Below are 18717 nucleotides of genomic sequence, written 5' to 3' on the forward strand. Positions count from 1 at the left end.
TCCTTGCTTCAAAACAATGGCTGCGGGTATGATTGAGTTTGAATAACACAGATATGAATGTCCCGTTTTCATTACTCGGCCTTTCATAAGCATTGTATTCTGGCCGAGATTAATTCCAAGAACTCCCAGTTCCACAGCCGGGCCCTGATGCCTGCAGCCCGGGTCACCGGTGTCCATTGCTGCTCGTGGGGTGGTGATGCTTTGGGGAGCGGACCGACCTGGCCGGGTTCCTCCAGGATTTTCTGGCTTCAGCCCTGCTAGTCCCCAACAGCTGGATGTCACGGAGGTTGTGAAAGCCAAAACCAGGGCTTGCATTCTTGCAGTTCGGTCACCCACTGGCGGTTCTGGTGTTGAGAACGTACACTTTTTAGTTTGTACGTGAAATGTTTAATTTACTTTGAGTGATAGCTTTTGAATTGAGGTTTCTTCCTTTAAAACTAGTTTCTGGGGCATTCCTGTTGTGGCTGGGGTTAACGAAGCCAACTAGTATCCATGAGGACCCGGGTTCGATCCCTGGCCCCGATCAGTGGGTTAAGGATCTGACGTTGCTATGAGCTATGGTATAGGTCGCAGACTTGGCTTGGATCCCGAGTTGCTGTGGCTGTGGCGTAGGCCAGCAGCTGTAGCTCCAATTTGACCCCTAGCCTGGGAACCCTCCATATGCCATGCAAGCGGCCCTAAAAAGACAAAATAAATAAATAAAAAAATAACGATTGTTGCTGGGTATTTTTGTTTGTTTGTTGCTTTTTAGGGCTACACCCACGGCATATGGAGGTTCCCAGGTTAGGGGTCAAATTGGAGCTGCATCTGCGGGCCTACACTACGGCCAGAGCAACGCAGGATCCGGACCGCGTCTGCATCCTACACCGCAGCTCACGGCAACGCCAGAGCCTTAACCTGAGTTGGTGCCAGCCGTGTGCTGGGAGCTCGGCTTGCTGGGAGCAGAAGGCGTGCGCACGGGCTCTCCACGTGACCTGCAGTTTCTCCCCCATCGTGGCCTCAGGGTAGCTACGCTCTTGCAAGGTGATGGCTCCAAAGATGAGCATCCCAGTTAGCAAGGTAGAAGCTGCACCACCTCTGTCACTTCTCTAGGTTTAAACAAGTCACAGGACCGTCCCGATTCCTCTTCACTTCCCCGTGGGGGCGGCGGGACATATACAGGCAGCTGTCCTTGCAAAATCCAACCCGTCCCTCTCCTTCTGTTTCCTGTCCAGCTGCTCCTGCTTCTTCTTGCTCTGCGGCTCTCAGCTGGGCTCTTCCGGCCTCCTCCCATTCCTGCTGGTCACAGATCTACCAGCAGTCCCAACCCAGAGAGCATTTTGGGGTGCGTCTCTGGGAGAGGCAGCAGATAAGAGGAGACCTTTGATATATATGGTATCTGCTGAGTCTTGAAGGCATTTACCAAACATCATGCAACAGCTTCCTCGGGCTGTTTGCGAAAAGCATTTATTCAGACCTTGAAATTCCAGACTCTTACTTTTTTTCTTTTCTTTTTTTTTATTTGGCTGCACCCACAGCATACACAAGTTCCGAGGCCAGGGATCAAACCCACACCTCTGCAGCAAACTGAGCTGCTGCAATCAGCTCAGATTCTTCTTTTTTTGTTTGTTTGTTTGCTGTTTGGGGCCGCACCCACGGCATATGGACATTCCCAGGCTAGGGGTCGAATCAGAGCTGCAGCTGCCGGCCTCCACCACAGCCACAGCAACGCAGGATCCTTAACCCACTGAGCAGGGCCAGGGATCAAACCCACATCCTCCTGGGTACTAGTCAGGCCCATAACCCACTGAGCCACAACGGGGACTCCCTGCAATCAGCTTCTTAACCCATTGCACCACAGCAGGGATGCCAGAACCCTTACATTTTTTTAAGGAAGCCTCATCTAACTGATTTGCTGGGGGATCTTTCAAGAGTTTTGCTTCATCTCAATACCCACCCTTTCCCCTCTTCCGGGAAGGGGGTGCCTGCTTCGCCCCGACCCCCTCCAGTGCTCAAGCCCCAGAAAAGCAGGCAGACTGGAGACCCGCTGTCCCCAGGGACTGTGCCACGCAAGGGCTGTGAGAGGAAGTGGCCCAGCGGGACAAGGCCAGCATAGGAACACCAGCGGGACAGACCTCTGAGGAAGGGAGAGGAGGCTTTTCCAGAGAGGGGAGTAAGCAGGTCCCAGGTGTCTCACTTACTGGAGACAGAGCGATGGAGACAGTGGAGCGACAGTTGAGTTTGTTGGCTAGGCTGACATAACAAAGGACCACAGCCTGGGGGCCAGAGCACCAGAAACGTATTCTCTCCCAGCTCTGCAGGCTGCAAACCCAAGCTCAGGCAGGGTTCATTGCTTCCGAAGGCTGCGAGGGCCCCATCTCTTCCAGCCCCCAGCCCCCTCCCCCCCACACCCCGCCAGCTTCCAGGGCTTTCTGGCCATCTTTGGCCTTCCTTGACATGGAGAAGCCTTACCTTGATCTTGGCCTCATGGCCCCATGGCTTCCCCCTGTGCCTTTACATCTCTCTGTGCTTGTCTCTCTGCACCCAAATTTCCCCCTTTTACACGTCATATTGGGAGTTCCCTGGTGTGCAGTGGGTTAAGGGTCAGGCATCGTCACTGCAGCGGGCCAGGTCGCTGCTGTGGTGGGGGTTTGATCCCTGGCCTGAGAACTTTCACATGCCTTGGGAGAGACCCCCCCCACAAAAAAAAGCACCCGGCAACAACAAAGTCAGATTGGATTATGGCCCGTTCTAATGCCATCCTAATGATTTCATTGAACGCAACAACGCCTATTAAAAAAAACCCCTATCTCCAAATGAGAGCACGTTCTGAGGGGCTTAGGACGTTAAGGTATGTATGGGGGCGGGGGGTGGGGTGACACCAATTTAACCCGTAACAGACAGCGTCTTCCAAGTAACCACGCTAGCGGCATAGGAGGTCTGAGCCCATCTCCAGGGCTGGCGGGGCATCGTGATCAGCTTAAGTCAACCACAGAGGTGCTACTCTCTTTCTCGGGATGGAGGAGGCCAGAGCATGCGGTCCGTTCCACCCACCAGACGGGAAGGGAAGTCCGCTGGGGAAAAGGATTTGTTGGGTAAAGAGAGACATAGGGGAAGGGAGGCCCTTTCTCTCCTGCTGGGTCCTCTGCCTTGTCTGCTCCTGATGCCCAGAACCGGGGCCGTCTTAGAACCACAAGGGCAGCTGGGTCTCCACTCTGCCCACGGAAGTGAGACAGATGGGAAGACCCGGGTCTCCGGCGCTCTCGAGGCTCTGTGTGAATGACACCGGAGCCTCCCTTCCCTGAGACTTGTGGTTATGTGAGATGATTAATTTCCCCTGCTGCTTACGCCAGCGAGTAATGTAACACTTACTTGCTTACCAGGCTCTTCGTAGGAAGTGTCCTCCTGGGGAGGCAGGAAGATTCGAACCATGCCCATCCCTGGCTTGTTTGATCCCAGACCCATTCCCTACCCCCCCCCCCGCCCCCCAGGTCCTGCTCTTTTCTTGAGGGGAGTGGAGATGGGGGCTGACCCAGGAAACACGCGTGCTGGCTCTCTGGCCAACAGCTTCCAATCCAGAGGCCCTGGTGGGAACAGAAGCCTCCTCTCCCTCCTGACTCTCCCCAGGACTGGCTGCTTCCCCTGGGTTCCAGCCCCTCTGGTCAGCGCCTCCCTCAGTGGTTCCAGTCCCCGCCGGACAGCCCCCACGGGGCAGGTGGCCCGGGCTCCAGCTGATCTGGCCCTGTGGTGGGCGGGGCACCCTGCATCGCTTCGATATGCTCTTATCGCCGAGATGGGTTCCCACCTCGTGCCATTCCCCCTTCTGAACAGTCTTGCCTGCTCTGGCCTGAGCGATACAGGGCATGGCGTGCCAGAGTAGAAGGTTCTGTACTCAGGGCAGGGAGGGGACTCCTCGCCCCTTGAGCTTGCCAGGTCCCGTTGTCTGCAAGGATTTGGGTGGGCAGGTGGGAAGCACAGGATGAGGCCAGAGTCAGATTGTCTGCTGGATGGAGGACTAGCCCCTGGGGGCCGGGCGCTGCCCCCAGAATGAGCCCTCTGTCCTCTCCCCGAGGGAGGCTGGGCCCATGGCCAGCTGCCTCTCTGTGTCCCCTGGTCTTGATCTTGTCCTGCGTGTCCTGGGCCCCTCCCCAACTCTCCCTGGTCCAGCCTTTCCAAGCCCAGACCTCTCCACGAGCTGTTTCTAATACCCAGAGCAGAGTTCCTGCCTTTGCCCTGGGGCCCCACAGTGGCACCCTGTGTGACCGCCGCCCCAGTGACCAGAACACTCGGACACAAGCCTGGGGACAGCAGCCCTCTCTGACGATAAGCTCTCGCAGGCCGGGGCCTCCTCCGTGCATCTCCAAAGTGGCTGGAGGGGCCCTGGCCCGGCACGAGGGCTCCCGGCTGTCCGACGGGAGGCAACAAGCATCCCCTTCAGACCCTCCTGCAGCCTCTCCTCCGGAGCTCTGCAGCCAGGGCCCCCCGTGGCTCAGTCCGGCGAGATGCCAGAGGCTATTCGGATGGTCTCGGTTCTGACTTGGCAGCAAAGGGACGCTTAGGCCGAGTACACGCCTTCCAGGAGGCCCAGGTTGTGCAAGGGCCCTTCGCACGCTGCTCCCGCCGCAGGAGGAAGAAGCCTTGCGGGCTCTGGGGATTCCCAGAGGTGGGGCCCCACTGGGGTGGGGCTCGGGCAGAAACGGGGCCGAGGCAAAAGCCAGCAGAGGTGCTGCGGCATGTTGGGTCAGACGCCGTCACCAGGAGCTTAAGAGAAAATAAAACAAAGAGACGGTTTTCTTGGAGCGCTGGGAGAAGGTCAGGGTCCTTCCCCATCAGTTCCCCGCAGGCCCCCAGGAGCCCAGCCCACAGAAGCTCCAGAGGGGGCTCGTCCCTTGCCCCACACACCACCAGCATGTTGGAGACACTCAACATCAACACATATTGAACGAATGAATAAATGACCAAAGGAAAATATTCCAAACCTTTTGTTTTTGTTTTTGCTTTTTTGTCTTTTTAGGGCCACACTCGTGGCATATGCAGGTTCCCAGGCTAGAGCTTGAATCAGAGCTACAGCTGCCGGCCTCCACCACAGCCACAGCAATGCCAGATCCAAGCTGCATCTGCCACCTGCGACCTACACCATAGCTCACAGCAACGCTGGCTCCTTAACGCACTGATCGAGGCCAAGGACCGAACTCGCATGCTCATGGATACTGATCAGGTTCTTAATCTGTTGAACCACAACGGGAACTCCTATTCTGAATCTTTATCCTCCTAATTTTAGATAGGACACGGGAAGAAATTCCCATGAGTTCATCTGTCATGTAGCAAATACAAATCACAGGTCTCTGGAGTTCCCTCATGGCACAGTGGGTAAGGACCAGCATTGTCTCCAAAGCAGCTTGGGTCAGGACTGTGGCATGGGTTTGATACCTGGCCTGGGAACTTCTACATGCCGTGGGCGCTGCCAAAAATATATATATATATATATATATATATATATTTCTCAGGACGGCCCTAGTTTCAATTTAACAATATTGAGTGACCAGGTACCAGGGCAGACACTGGATGTGTGATGATAAGTAAATCTGGGTTCTGATTTTAAAGGGAGGGGGAGGGGAGAAGAGAGGAGAGGGGAGACCCAAGGTGCCCCGACTACCATGTGTGATCTGTGCTGTGATGTCAGGAGGGCAGGGCCTGCCGCACAAAGACGCTTAGGGGGACTGGAGTGGCAGGAGATGAGGCTGGGAAGGTAAGCCGGGCAGGCTGCGGAGGGTCCTGGGTGCGGGGCTGAGGCATCTGAACTTCACCCTGTGGACCAAGGGCCACCAGCGAAGAGTTGTAAATATTTTTATTTATTTTTTTATTTTTTGTCTTTTCTAGGGCTGCTCCTGTGGCATGTGGCGGTTCCCAGGCTAGGGGTCCAATCGGAGCTACAGCTGCCAACCTACGTGAGAGCCACAGCAACGCTAGATCCGAGCCGCATCTGCAACCTACACCACAGCTCTCGGCAACGCCGGATCCTTGACCCACTGAGCGAGGCCAGGGATCGAACCCGAGTTCTCATGGTTCCTAGTTGGATTCGTTAACCACTGTGCCACAACGGGAACTCCGAAGAGTTGTAAATAAACAAGCAGTCAAGCCACGTGTTAGGAAGGTGGCATGTCTGACGCTGGCCCGGCACACACTTCCTGGGGCCCTGTCTTCAGCTCCCTGAAAAGGCAGGCAGTGGGAAGCAAAGCATCCTTAAACTCCACGGGCGAAGCAAGTGAATGGAAGCTTCTCAGCCTCTTGACTGAGGCCACCTTCTCTGAAACGTGCACCCAGCTGCCCCGGGGCCCTGCTGGGCTCCCGGAGGCCCTGACCCAGTTCCTGCCAGATGGCCCTTGGCCCAGCAACTAACTCCCAGGGAGCCACACCAGGGCCAGGGCGGAGGCCAGGAGAGGCGGTGATGCAACAGCCCTTTATAATACAACATCCCGGGACTTCCACTTCCACCGGTGTCTTTTGTCCTCCAACAAGCGCTTCTGGAGATGCCCCACTTCTCGGATGACGCCTGTGTTGCTCAGAGCAAGGAGGGCCTCCCCGGAAGCTCTCGGTGCCTGGAGCACATCATTTGCATGTTGGCAAAGACAGGGCACACTTTCCACCTCGGAGGGTGGACTGGATTTTTGGAAACACCTAAAACAATCAAGGGCAAGGCTAACACTACATGAGTGCGTGACTGAGCTTCCGGATACTATTTTTGGTCAAACACCCACATGTGACTAGCAGTGTCCTGTGACTGGTTCCCGTGGCCCTGAGTTCCAGCCCCCGTGCAGGACAGGTCCTAAGCTCCTAAGGTCCTCATGTGGCTGGATGTCATGAGCCTCATGCCAGCGACAACTCTTAGCACGCTTCTGGAAAGAAATTTGCTGTGGGATAGGACCACGACAGAACACAAACCTACTTTCCAAAAGCTTCTCGATGGTGAATCATCCATTATTGAGGACATAGATACACAAATCATTGCTGACCATCGTCTCTCTCTCTCTTTTCTCCTTTTTAGGGCCACACCCACGGCATATGGAGGTTCCCAGGCTAGGGGTTGAATTGGAGCTACAGCCGCCGGCCTGAGCCACAGCCACGGCAAAGCCAGATTGGAGCCGTGTCTTCGACCTACCCCACAGCTCACGGCAACGCTGGATCCTTAGCCCACTGATCGAGGCCAAGGATGGAACCCACAACCTCAAGGTTCCTTGTCGGATTCATTTCGGCTGCACCACGACGGGAACTCCTGGGTATCACATAGTTTGCAAGGATCTGTTGCTTTTCTCTAAGGAAAAAAAAGGGAGAAGATAAAGTCTACTGACATATGCAGAAAGCCAAGAATAAGGCCAGGTTTACTCACTGTAGGCTTATCTTCTGAAACCCAGATTAGTTTGGGGGTTTAATGACTCAGGCCTGCGGGCTCCCACACTCAAGGCCAAAACTCCCAAGCATCCGCCTGCAGCCAGGAGGGCTGGGCCTTGAGGAAGCAGCAGCTCCTCTTTCTCTAGCTTCTGTTTCCCCATCTGGGTCAAGCTGCATCATCTGAGCAAGGCCAAGCCTCCCCAGAGGACAGTGCAGGATGCGGGCATTTGCAGGTGTGGGGTGGGCTAGCCGGACAGGTAGCATGTGGGGGTGACTAGCTGTGTGAGTGGCACATGTCAGCAGCAGAGGGACAGAGCACCTGGGTCCCAGACTCAAGAACTCACGTCTTCCTTCCAGCTAATTCTTCCAAGTCCAGAATTACAGAACTGAGCTGCAAGAGACCCTAGATCAGGCCCAAACTCCTCCATCGAAGGCTGGACAAAGAGGCTCACAGAGGGTTGAGAAAATCAAGGTCACCCCTTGGGTCATTACACCTAAGCCGCCAGCAGGGCAGGAGGGGGGCTGGCTTTCTCTCCACACCAGGCCGTTACCAGGATCCCACATGCTGAGACATCCGGTCCCCGCTGCTGGGAGGAGGCCGAATAGTGGGGGCAGTGTTCGCCACGCAAGGCCTGGATAATTGATGCGCCACGGAAAGCCGGGCCCGGCAGACAATGCTCCCCTCTTGGCCTCAGCCCTGGACGCGGGAGATTTCCGGAGTTTGAGGAGAACTCTGTGTGTCTCTGGAACAAAATGTTGCTTCACAGAGCGGGGACAAATACCAGAGTGTTCACCGGGGCGTCAAAGCTGTCCCATTTAGTGCCTGGGGCTGCAATGTCCTGGGCTGGGATTGTTAATTTCATTGTTAATTTCTGCCCTCCTAAGAATTAACTTGCCAAGATGGGCCTAACTCCTCTCTCTCTTCCTCTAGGTGGTACCTGGTAGCAGGTGGGGGGGTTGCTCAAGGACATAAAAATAAAGTTGATCAGCGTGTCCAAGGGAAGAGGGGGCGCTCCTTGTCCTATCGCTTCACATTCGAAGACTCACTACTGTTCACTGCCTGCGGAAGCCACGCGTGCTCCAGGGAAAGTTAGATCGTTCATTCCTTCCTGCATTCATCAACCGAGTCCTCACTGACTGTGGCCCAGGCCTGGGGGCCGGGAGAAAGGACGTTTCTGTAGCTGTAAAGGTCCTAGGGTCGCTCTGAGGCCCAGAGAAGAGAGGCAATTTACCCAAGATCACACAATAAATTGGGGCCAGGGCTCCAGCAGCAAGCTCCTCCAGGGCCCCCTGCATCGACTGTGTGGCTGGGACTAGTTCTTAGTCCCCACCCGCAGCCCTCAGGTCCGTCACACCCTAGGTTGGGGCATAACTGTCTGTTGTTGGATTTTGTCAACAAGGGAAGGAATGGCAAAAATGCAAGGGAAAAAAGAAGTGCCCCAAGTCCCTCTCTCGGGCTGGTACTGGGGTGGCCTGCCCCAGGGAGAGGCCAGAGCTCCACCAGAGCCTTGGCTACACTCTTGGGGACTCTCAATTCCTTATACAGCTTTTGCCGTGTGCATCCCTGGTGTAGACACTGCGGGTATGTTGGGACTTACATAACTCTCCAAGTGGTGCCAAGCCCAGCGGACCCAAGTCATTGATCAGCGCCATCCAATACAGTACGGGGCTGTGATCACCTGCTGGCTGGCAGACCTGTTACTTCGTACCCCTTCTCCTAATTCTTTAGAGGAGTCTTCGGCTTAATAAGCCGAACATGTGCCTTCGCCTGTTCATCGCTGTTTGCTACCTAGATGGACACCTGGATGGACTCCATTCACAGGCGCCAGGACTGGGGAGCTGCCCGCAGCGGTGCCACTAACGTGCCCAGTGACCTTTCTGCCCTCTGCGGTTCTGCCTGTTTCTTTGTCGTTTCTTTGTCGGGTGGAATTGCGCCGGAACCACCTGCAGGTCCCTCCCGTAGGAATGGAGACGCCGGGCAGAAGGGGCCAGAGTCCGCCAGGTGGGGTCCACGTGGCCCGCTCGCGCCCGCGATCTCCTTTCCCCGCCCAAGGGCAAGAGGCGTTTAATGCCCGGCGGAAGAAGAGAGCTGCGCGGCGCAGAGCCTGAAACTCCGCGGCGGTCAGGAGCCGAGCCTGCAGTTCGGAGGCGGCACCTCCCGGCCGCGGGCGGAGGGCGGGGCGCCCGCGCCGGAGGGCGCGCCGGTGGAGCCCGGCCCGGAGCGTGTGCGCGTGCGCCGGCCTGCCGCAGGGCCCCGAGGGGTGGGCGGGGCGGGCGGCGCTCGGCGGCGCTGACGTCGGCCGGCCGGCGCCCCCCGCCCCTGCGCCCCGCCCCCTCCCTGGGAGGACGCCCGGACGGAACCGATCGCGGCTGGTTTGAGCTGGTGCGTCTCCATGACGACACGCGCGGCGCTATAAGTAGCGGAGCGGCGGCGCGTCGGGCTTTGTCAGTCCCCTCAGCCTCCGCCGCCGCTGCCCCTCTGCCAGCGCTCCGGCGCCACCTCGGGCCGGCGGTCCTCCGCGGGAGGGAGCGAGGCGGCGGGCGGCCGGGCGGGCGGCTGACGGGGGCGGCGGGGACAGCGGCGGGGCGGCCGGCGGTCCTGCGCGCTCGGCGGCGGCGTCGCGTCTCCATGGGGTCGGCCCGCGGCGCCCGTGCGCTCTAAGGTGAGAGGGGCGCACCCGGCGGCGGCGGGGAGGGGGTGGGGAGGGACGGCCACGTGTCCCGGCGCCCGGGCCGGGCCGGAGGCCGGGCAGACCCTGCGCCTGGAGCTGCGGGGACAACGTGGTCGCCAGCCGGCCGCCGGGCCCCGACCTTAGTGGGCCGCTGCGCCCCCGGCCCTGGCGTCCCGGGTGAAGCGGGGCGCCGACCCCCGGCCCCCTGCGCGCTCGGCGGCCGCCGTCCCGGCTTAGGGCTGCCGGGGGCTGGAACCGGCGGCCCCGGGTTCGCCTCCCAACCACGTAAGTCAGGATTTCTGAGCCGGAAGCTGTTGAGAAAGCTCGGTCGTTCCTTCAACCGCTATTTTTTTTTTTTTAAACCCACGTGGTAATCCGGTAACAGGTGCAGGAGAGGTAGGAGGCGAGCCGGCGCAGGTCCGTTTCACTCATCGCTCGTGCTCACTTTTATAAGGAAGAGACGTCCCGTTCTGCCAGGTTGCCCTGAATTCTCTTTTTTTCTTTTTTTAACTTTTGGTTTTGCTCCGTATCCTGAGCAAATGTCGCAATGTAAAAACCCACTCGAGTCGCTGGAGCTGAGATAATCTAACTGATAATACTGATCCTGCCATGGCGTAGAATTGCTTAAGGAATCTTTGAATGACTTGGTGATTTAAGAAAGTCCTCGATTGTGGAGATCGCAGTTCAGGCGAGCAGGCTCAGACATAGGAGCCGGTCCCAGGGTTTTCAAAAAAGGCTTATGGAAAATCTGAAATGATGGGGGCAAGTGTGGGGCGCAGAACCTCTTAGAAACGTCTGGGGAAGACGGAGGTGTTGACTTTATTCAGACCTAAAATTGGCCATAATTTGGATAACTTCAGTGGCTGATCGAATTAGTGCTCGGCTTCCTTTTAGCCCATTGGCAGTAAAGAATTTCATAGTAGAAAAGCGCTGTCTTGTGTTCACTGAGTCACTGTTAAGTAACAGATAGGAACACCAAAGGGTGTTCTTGGGTGAAGTTCCTCTGTATTGAAAGTAACTGAAATAAAGCTTTGAAAGATACAGGAAAGCCCAATGTGTAATAGTGCTGTATTTGAAAGAAACAAAAGCTTCTAAGTTTAAGCCTCAATATTGCCTTAAAAATAGTTAACCCTAAATAACCCAGTCTGCCACCTTGGAGCCTACTTACGTGCTGTTCTGAGAGACACAGGAGTTTACCGGCAGCATAGGCGGTTTGACAGTGCCCGAAAGTCACATTAGATTAAGAATACACGTTCTGCCAAGCATGGGTTTGGATTTATGGCAGGCCCGTACCCCTGGGCCTCTCATAGTGTCCCATGCCAGAGCAAACTGTGGCCCCGAACCATTGCCTGGCCTCTGCCCATAGGCTGCAGGCACTGAAGCGGGTTGCACAGTGTCAAAGGAGTCCTCCCTGGCAGAAATGGGGTACCATCAATAATTTTAAGATAACTGCTGTGAAATTTCATGAAGGCCGAGGACAGCAGCCCTGACTGTTAAACGCGCTTTATTTTTGCTTATTCCTAATTCATTACCTTGCTTTTATTTTTCTGTAAAGTTTGTCAAAAATCATTCCCAGGTGGTAATCATTAATAGCCAAGCAAATGTTAGAGCACCTGGAAGGGCAGTTGAGATTGCCAGAATGGCTGATGGGGTAGGCAGCGCTGGTTTAAGAATACTGATTTCTGGTCAGATGTGGTAACTATATTACAGTAATGTTGATTTGAAGATTGCAATTTAAAAAAATACATGCCTGGCATGACAATGAGCACAATTCTCAGGAGACCGCAAGAGCCGTCAGCAAATGACAGTGATGATGCCTATGTAGGACTTGGGAATGTGCAAGATGTTTATACAGCAACTTTCGAGAATCCCTGTAATGCTATTTTAAGCTTCTAAAAGAAGAATAACACTGAAGTGAGGTAAACTAAGCATCATAGAAGTTTCCCTACCAGTGAACTTCAGTACAGAAACGTTTCTGAAACGTGCATTCTGCATTTTTAGCAGGAATATTTGAAATACCTTTTTTGAGGGAGACTACTATATATGGAACTTGAGTGTCCAGAAGTCTAGTGCTGATCCTGTGGTGTCTCATTCCGTAGAGGTTTATGAAATCATGGGAGGACACCAATAGGAATGGTGGGATTCCCAACCTCAGCAAGTGAGCTCTCTCTGGAGGGTGCTTGAGTGTGTGTGTGTGTGTGTACACGTACCTGACTATATTCCAATTTGCTGTGTTCAGATTCTGCTCAGCAGGACATTCCCACTGCTGCACCAAGGGCACCCGAGTCTTCAGCGGGACAGGGATTCCTGGAGAATTACCTTTGTGAAGAGCTGGCATAATTTAAATTCCATCTTTTGTTTTCCGTGTAAGTGTTCATGGTTTATCTTGCTAAGAATTACTAAGTCGTGCTAGGACTTCCAAGTAAGTTTGTCTGCCCTGTGCAGTTTGTTGTGTTTCAGAAAGATATCAAGAAGCCATGAACAGCTTTAGTAACGAGGAGTTGGACTGCCATTTCCTGGATGAAGGCTTTACTGCCAAGGACATCCTGGACCAAAAAATTAATGAAGTGTCTGCCACTGTGAGTACACAGCAAGTCCTTGCTGGTGGCGCAGCTTTGAGAGTGTTTGGGGGGGGGGTGGTGAGTGGGAGACTTCGGGGGGGGGGGTCTCGTGGGAATGTACATGTCCTCTTGGGGCGCTTGGAATGTGATTGGCTGTGAATCACCCCGTGGCAGTAGGGATGGACTAAATTATTGAGAATGATGGGCAGGAGGCGGGAAGGCTGCATATGGGACGTGTTGGTAGACTGACTGCTGACGGTTTCCTGTAACTCTGGCCCTTACCGCAGGATGATAAGGATGCCTTCTACGTGGCGGACCTGGGAGACATTCTAAAGAAGCACCTGAGATGGCTCAAAGCGCTTCCTCGGGTCACCCCCTTTTATGCGGTCAAATGCAACGATAGCAGAACCATAGTGCAGACCCTCGCTGCCATCGGGACAGGATTTGACTGTGCCAGCAAGGTGGGTGAAAGCAGCAGAACTCAAAGGGTTGCATGTAATGGCCCTGGTGTGGGCAGCAGGGCAGATCCCGGTGTCTTGCTGGGGCAGTAGACGTGTTGATGGCGAGTAGGGATGGCGGCGCCTTGCCCTGTTTTCCGGGTCTTCCGCGTGTCGGCTACATGTATGTAGCCTAACACCTTCTCTTTCAGACTGAAATACAACTGGTGCAGAGTCTCGGGGTGCCTCCAGAGAGGATTATCTATGCAAATCCTTGTAAACAAGTGTCTCAGATTAAGTATGCCGCCAATAATGGAGTCCAGATGATGACCTTTGACAGTGAAGTGGAGCTGATGAAAGTCGCCAGGGCGCATCCCAAGGCCAAGTGAGTTCACACCTCCACCGGAGGCGGGGGCTGACTGGGGGTCGGTGCAGCGGCAGCCAACTCAATTTCCAGTCCTTAGATTTCCATACTTTGGAATGTTGCCTGGGTCAGAGACAAAGTAGAAAAAAGCTTAGGCCCTCTTGGTGGGTGAGATCAGATCAGACCCAGACCGCAGGGCACCAGAGCCACGGAGTCTGATCCCCTGGCCGCAGGTGACCTTCATCGCGGGCATCTGACGCACTTTGCTTGGTTCTAGGTTGGTTTTGCGCATCGCCACTGATGATTCCAAAGCAGTCTGTCGCCTCAGTGTCAAATTTGGTGCCACACTCAAAACCAGCAGGCTGCTTTTGGAGCGGGCGAGGGATCTTGATATTGATGTCATTGGTGTCAGGTGAGCTCTTGGTGATGGCAGGGCGAGAAGTTAACGGTAGACCATGTGGGTGTGACAGGCTTGCTCCCACTGGGAATAGTTATTTCCAGAAATAGCATATTCTCCTGTCTTTTGGCCCAGCTTCCACGTGGGAAGTGGCTGTACTGACCCCGAGACCTTCGCACAGGCCATCTCTGATGCCCGCTGTGTCTTCGACATGGGCGTGAGTCTCCGTAACCCCACTTGGGAGGAGGGGCCGGGGTGGCAGTAACTGGTCCCAGTCCGGGAATTAGCCTCTGGTCCCAGTTCTCCTGTTAGAGTCTGTTAACCCTCCCTGCCGCGCACATTGCTCATGACTTGTTGCGAACTGGTGACTGACGGACATGATTTTCCTGCCTCTAGGCTGAGGTCGGTTTCAGCATGTATCTGCTTGATATCGGTGGTGGATTTCCTGGATCTGAGGATGTAAAGCTTAAGTTCGAAGAGGTAATTCATAACAAAACCATAATCGCTAGCCCCTTAGTTCCTTTTTGAATGTCTCAAAATGCAAAGTGGTTTTGTTTTTTTCGTTTTTTTTGGTTTTTTTTGGTTTTTTTTTTTTGCTTTTTAGGGCTGCACTTGCGCCACATGGAGGTTCCCAGGCTAGGGGTCTAATCGGAGCTACAGCTGCCGGTCTACGCCACAGCAACACCAGATACGAGCTGTGTCTGCAACCTACATCACAGCTCACAGCAATGCCAGATCCTTAACTCACTGAGCGCGGCCAGGGATTGAACCCACAACCTCGTGGTTCCCAGTCGATTCCTTTCTGCTGAGCCATGATGGGAACTCCAAAATTCAAAGTGTTTATTTCACTAATACCCAAAGGGATTCTACAAACGTGAAAATAACGTCGTGGTGTGGTGTTTTGAGTGGCTTCTGTGCTGTTTAAAGTCATATTTGATATTTTTTGGTTTTCTAAAATAAAATGAACCCAAAGCCGTGGGAAAGTGGACTGCATTGCGAGCTGTGGCTTTGGAGAAGCGTGCCCACTTGGGCATCATTTCCCCAGAGGGTCTTTGCTAGAATTTGTGCTGCTTTTTCTTAAAACATTTTAACTGTTTTAAGTCATAGAAGTTATGCCATTGTGTGCTGCTCATTTATGAAATAGATGTATTTTCTTATTAAAATTATGTGGGCGTTTCCGTCGTGGTGCAGTGGTTAAGGAATCCGACTAGGAACCATGAGGTTGCAGGTTCGATCCCTGGCCTTGCTCAGTGGGTGAAGGATCTGGCGTTGCCTTGAGCTGGGGTGTAGGTCGCAGATGCGGCTGGGATCCCGAGTTGCTGTGGCTGTGGTGTAGGCCGGTGGCTACAGCTCTGATTCGACCCCTAACCTAGGAACCTCCGTATGCCGCGGAAAGCAGCCTTAGAAAAGACAAAGAGACAAAAAAAATAAATGAATAAAAATAAAAACTAAAGTTATGTAGTGTAGGCCACACAGGAAGATATATCCTATTGACACATTTTGCTATAAAAAAAAAAAAAAAGCGCTGTGGAAATAATAAATTTGTACCAGTGTTTAATAAAATGACACTTAGAACATCGTAAAGAGGGTGGAAAGGGCATCTGGAGGGAACTGAGAAGGGAAACCACAGGCGCAGGCAGGCTGGTTTCCAGGGAGGTGTGGGTGCTGATGGCTGCTGCGATGTTTTTGTTGTCTTGTCAACAAAGCGCTGTGTGCCTTGCGGGTTCCCCTTGACCCCCTGCTCCCTTCTATCTCGGGCAGATCACCGGTGTCATCAACCCAGCGTTGGACAAGTATTTTCCCCCAGACTCCGGAGTGAGAATCATAGCGGAGCCAGGCAGATACTATGTTGCATCAGCCTTCACGCTTGCAGTTAACATCATTGCCAAAAAACTCGTGTTAAAGGAACAAACAGGCTCTGACGGTACGTTGCAGGGGATGAGTCATTGCACGTATCACGGAGAGTTGGTACCAAAAGCGGTGACTGAGACGCATTTGCCTTTCCAGACGAGGAGGAGGCCAGTGAGCAGACGTTCATGTATTACGTGAACGACGGCGTGTACGGCTCCTTCAACTGCATCCTGTACGACCACGCCCACGTGCAGCCGCTCCTGCAGAAGGTAGGCGCCGCGGGAAGCACGTGCGCGTCCCGGCGCTTGGTCAGAGCGGGGGTCATCAGATGTTTCTCTCTCAACACAGAGACCCAAACCGGATGAGAAGTACTACTCATCCAGCATCTGGGGACCGACCTGTGACGGCCTGGATCGCATTGTCGAGCGCTGTCGTTTGCCCGAGATGCATGTCGGCGATTGGATGCTCTTTGAAAACATGGGTGCTTACACGGTGGCTGCTGCTTCCACGTTCAATGGATTCCAGAGGCCAGCCATCTACTATGTGATGTCGGGGCCCACGTGGTGAGTGACGGCAGTGCGGGTTCATGGTTCTGATAAGGATAGATACCTTCCAGGAGTTCCCGCTCCGGCTCAGCAGGTTAGTTAAGAAGCTGACTGGTATCCACGAGGATGCAGGTTGGATCCCTGGCCCCAGGTCACTGGGTTAAAGATCCAGTGCTGCTGTGAGCTGTGGTGTACATTGCTGGCGTGGCCTTAATGAATTGATACCTTCCAGGATTTAGGCTTGTGCTTGTCTGGTTAGTTGGGTAAGAAATTGATGTGCTTAGGATTAAGGAGTTGCTGTTGCAGCTCAGTAGAAATGAATCTGACTAGCATATGTGGAGGACGCAGGTTCAATCCCGGGCCTTGCTCAGTGAGTTAAGGATCGGGTGTTGGTCTGAGCTGTGTTGTAGGTCACAGCTGCGGCTCGGGTCCCGGAATTGCTCTGGCTGTAGTGTAGGCCAGCGATTACAGCTTAGCTTTGACCTCTAGCCTGGGAACCTCCATATGCCACAGGTACAGCCCTCAGAAGACAAAAAAAAAAAGGATTAAATGTTCACGATGTTTAAATTTTTCTCCCTGTGTTAAGAATATGCTCTAGCTACAGCAAAAATTTGACAGAAGATTGTAAATCAACTGTAATAGAAAAAATGATCTTAAAAGTGTCTAAGAGTATGCTCGAAGAGGGAGTTCCACTGTGGTTCCATGGGTTAAGGACCCGACGTTGTCTGTGAGAATGTGGGTTTGATCCCTGGCCTCGCTCAGTGGGTTAAGGGTCTGGTATTGCCACGCAAGCTGCAGCGTAGGTCACAGATGTGGCTGTGGTGTAGCACCCAGCTGCAGTTCCAATTCAGCCCCTTGCCCAGGAACTTCCATATACCACAGGTGCAGCCATAAGAAGAAAATATGGGCGTTCCCATCTTGACACAGCAGAAACAATCCGACTAGGAGCCATGAGGTTGCAGGTTCGATCCCTGGCCTTATTCGGTGGGTTAAGGATCTGGCATTGCTGTGGCTGTGGTGTAGACTGGCAGCTACAAGCTCCGATTCGACCCCTAGCCCGGGACCCTCCATATGCTTCAAGTGCGGTCCTAAAAACACAAAAATAAAGTATGTTCTGGGAGGTTCTTAGTGGCACAGCAAGTTAGGGACCTGGCATTGTCACTGTGGCTTGAGCCACTGCATTCAGTCCCTGGCCTGGGAATTTCCATATGCTGTGGGCTCAGCCAAGATGTGCGTGTGCGTGTATTTTAGAAATTTTGGGAGATAAAATGGAAGGAAAATCCCTCCAATAATAGCGGTTTATTTTCAGACTTCAAGCACAAGATTTTTTTGGCTGCACCCGAGGCATGGGGAAGTTCCCAGGCCAGGGCTTGAACCTGTGCCACAGCAGTGACTGCTTGAGCCTGCTGAGCCACCAGGCATGATCATCCTAGAAAAGCCTGAGGAGGGTATTGCTGTGTAGCCGGAACATTTTAACGAGTGCCTCTGACGTGAGGTTCCCTTCTTGCCGGCTGGTTCCAAAGAGGGTTCGGAAGACGGGCTTGTGTTAGAGATACATCGACTCGCTTCCTGGTGACATCGTAGCTGAGGACGTAAATAGGCTCGTGAGCAAGTTACTCTGCAAAACGGCCCGCTGAGGAGTGACTCAGGGTTTCTGAATAGGCCGCTCTGTCTCTCGCAGGCAACTGATGCAGCAGATCCGGAACCACGACTTCTCCCCGGAGGTGGAGGAGCAGGATGTCGGCCCTTTGCCCGTGTCGTGTGCTTGGGAGAGCGGCATGGAGCGTCACCCGGCAGCCTGTGCTTCGGCGCGCATCAATGTGTAGACACCACTCTTGTAGCACCTGTTCACTGCGAGTTTAGCTTGAATAAGGGTTTGGGGGGACCGTTTAACTTAATCACCGCTAGTTGGGAGACGTCTATGAGTAGGCTGGCACAGATGCAGCAATGTGGGAGACAAGGAGATGGGTCACACTTATCTGTGTTCCTATGGAAACTATTTGAATATTTGTTTTATATGGATTTTTATTCACCTTGCAACCATGCTACTAGAGTGCCCTTCACCTGCCGAGCAAGCGTTTGTAGCTTGTGCGTTGGCAGGATGGGCCGGAAGCTCAGTGCTGTGACCTGTTTTAAAAAAAGATAATAAAATATCTTGAAATAATTAGGCATTGAGGAATTTTTACAGCGTGTCCATTCCAGCGGCGCCCCAAGGCCTTGGGAGTTGCCTGGGGTTGAGTATTTGGAAGCCACCGAAATGCCTTCTTCCTGTTTGTTTTATTTCAAGCCCTCGAGCCCTGGGGCAAGCTCTGTGGGTTCTCAGAAGAGTGGCTGTAGGCCACACGCCGTGGGAGGGATGAGCACCGGGGCAGCTAACAGCTCGGGCTACCCTGGGTGGCCGAGGCCACTGTGAGCTGGCAGTGCCCAGAGCCCTCTGTCAGCTCGCCCATGCCTGTCACAGCCAGAAGGCACGAGGCCCTTCCCGCTCCCACAAAGAGCAGACGAGTTGCGGGTGGAGCACA

At 54.0% G+C, this 18717-nt stretch overlaps 1 protein-coding gene and 1 non-coding gene across 3 annotated transcripts; both read left to right on the forward strand.

Annotated features, from left to right (window-relative positions):
- The first annotated feature begins 9813 nt into the window (after positions 1-9813).
- On the forward strand, positions 9814-18359 carry ODC1 (ornithine decarboxylase 1). Of its 2 annotated transcripts, XM_021085889.2 has the most exons (12): positions 9814-10031; positions 12280-12406; positions 12486-12619; positions 12889-13062; positions 13251-13423; positions 13680-13814; positions 13935-14016; positions 14196-14279; positions 15561-15723; positions 15807-15919; positions 15999-16213; positions 17877-18359. In XM_021085889.2, exons 3-12 carry the CDS (start codon positions 12518-12520, stop codon positions 18019-18021), a joined length of 1386 nt encoding a protein of 461 aa, XP_020941548.2. In that variant the 5' UTR covers positions 9814-10031; positions 12280-12406; positions 12486-12517; the 3' UTR covers positions 18022-18359.
- On the forward strand, positions 11303-11436 carry LOC146404967 (small nucleolar RNA SNORA42/SNORA80 family). Its single transcript, XR_014842645.1, has one exon. It is a non-coding gene; the product is annotated as a small nucleolar RNA SNORA42/SNORA80 family (small nucleolar RNA).
- Positions 18360-18717: the final 358 nt, after the last annotated feature.

The sequence above is a fragment of the Sus scrofa genome, chromosome 3 (genome assembly GCF_054392235.1).
Source record: "Sus scrofa isolate SSC_HxYL_T2T_F1_AM1 chromosome 3, Sscrofa_HxYL_maternal_Yorkshire_Landrace_v2.0, whole genome shotgun sequence".
In the NCBI taxonomy this organism is placed as follows: domain Eukaryota; kingdom Metazoa; phylum Chordata; class Mammalia; order Artiodactyla; family Suidae; genus Sus; species Sus scrofa.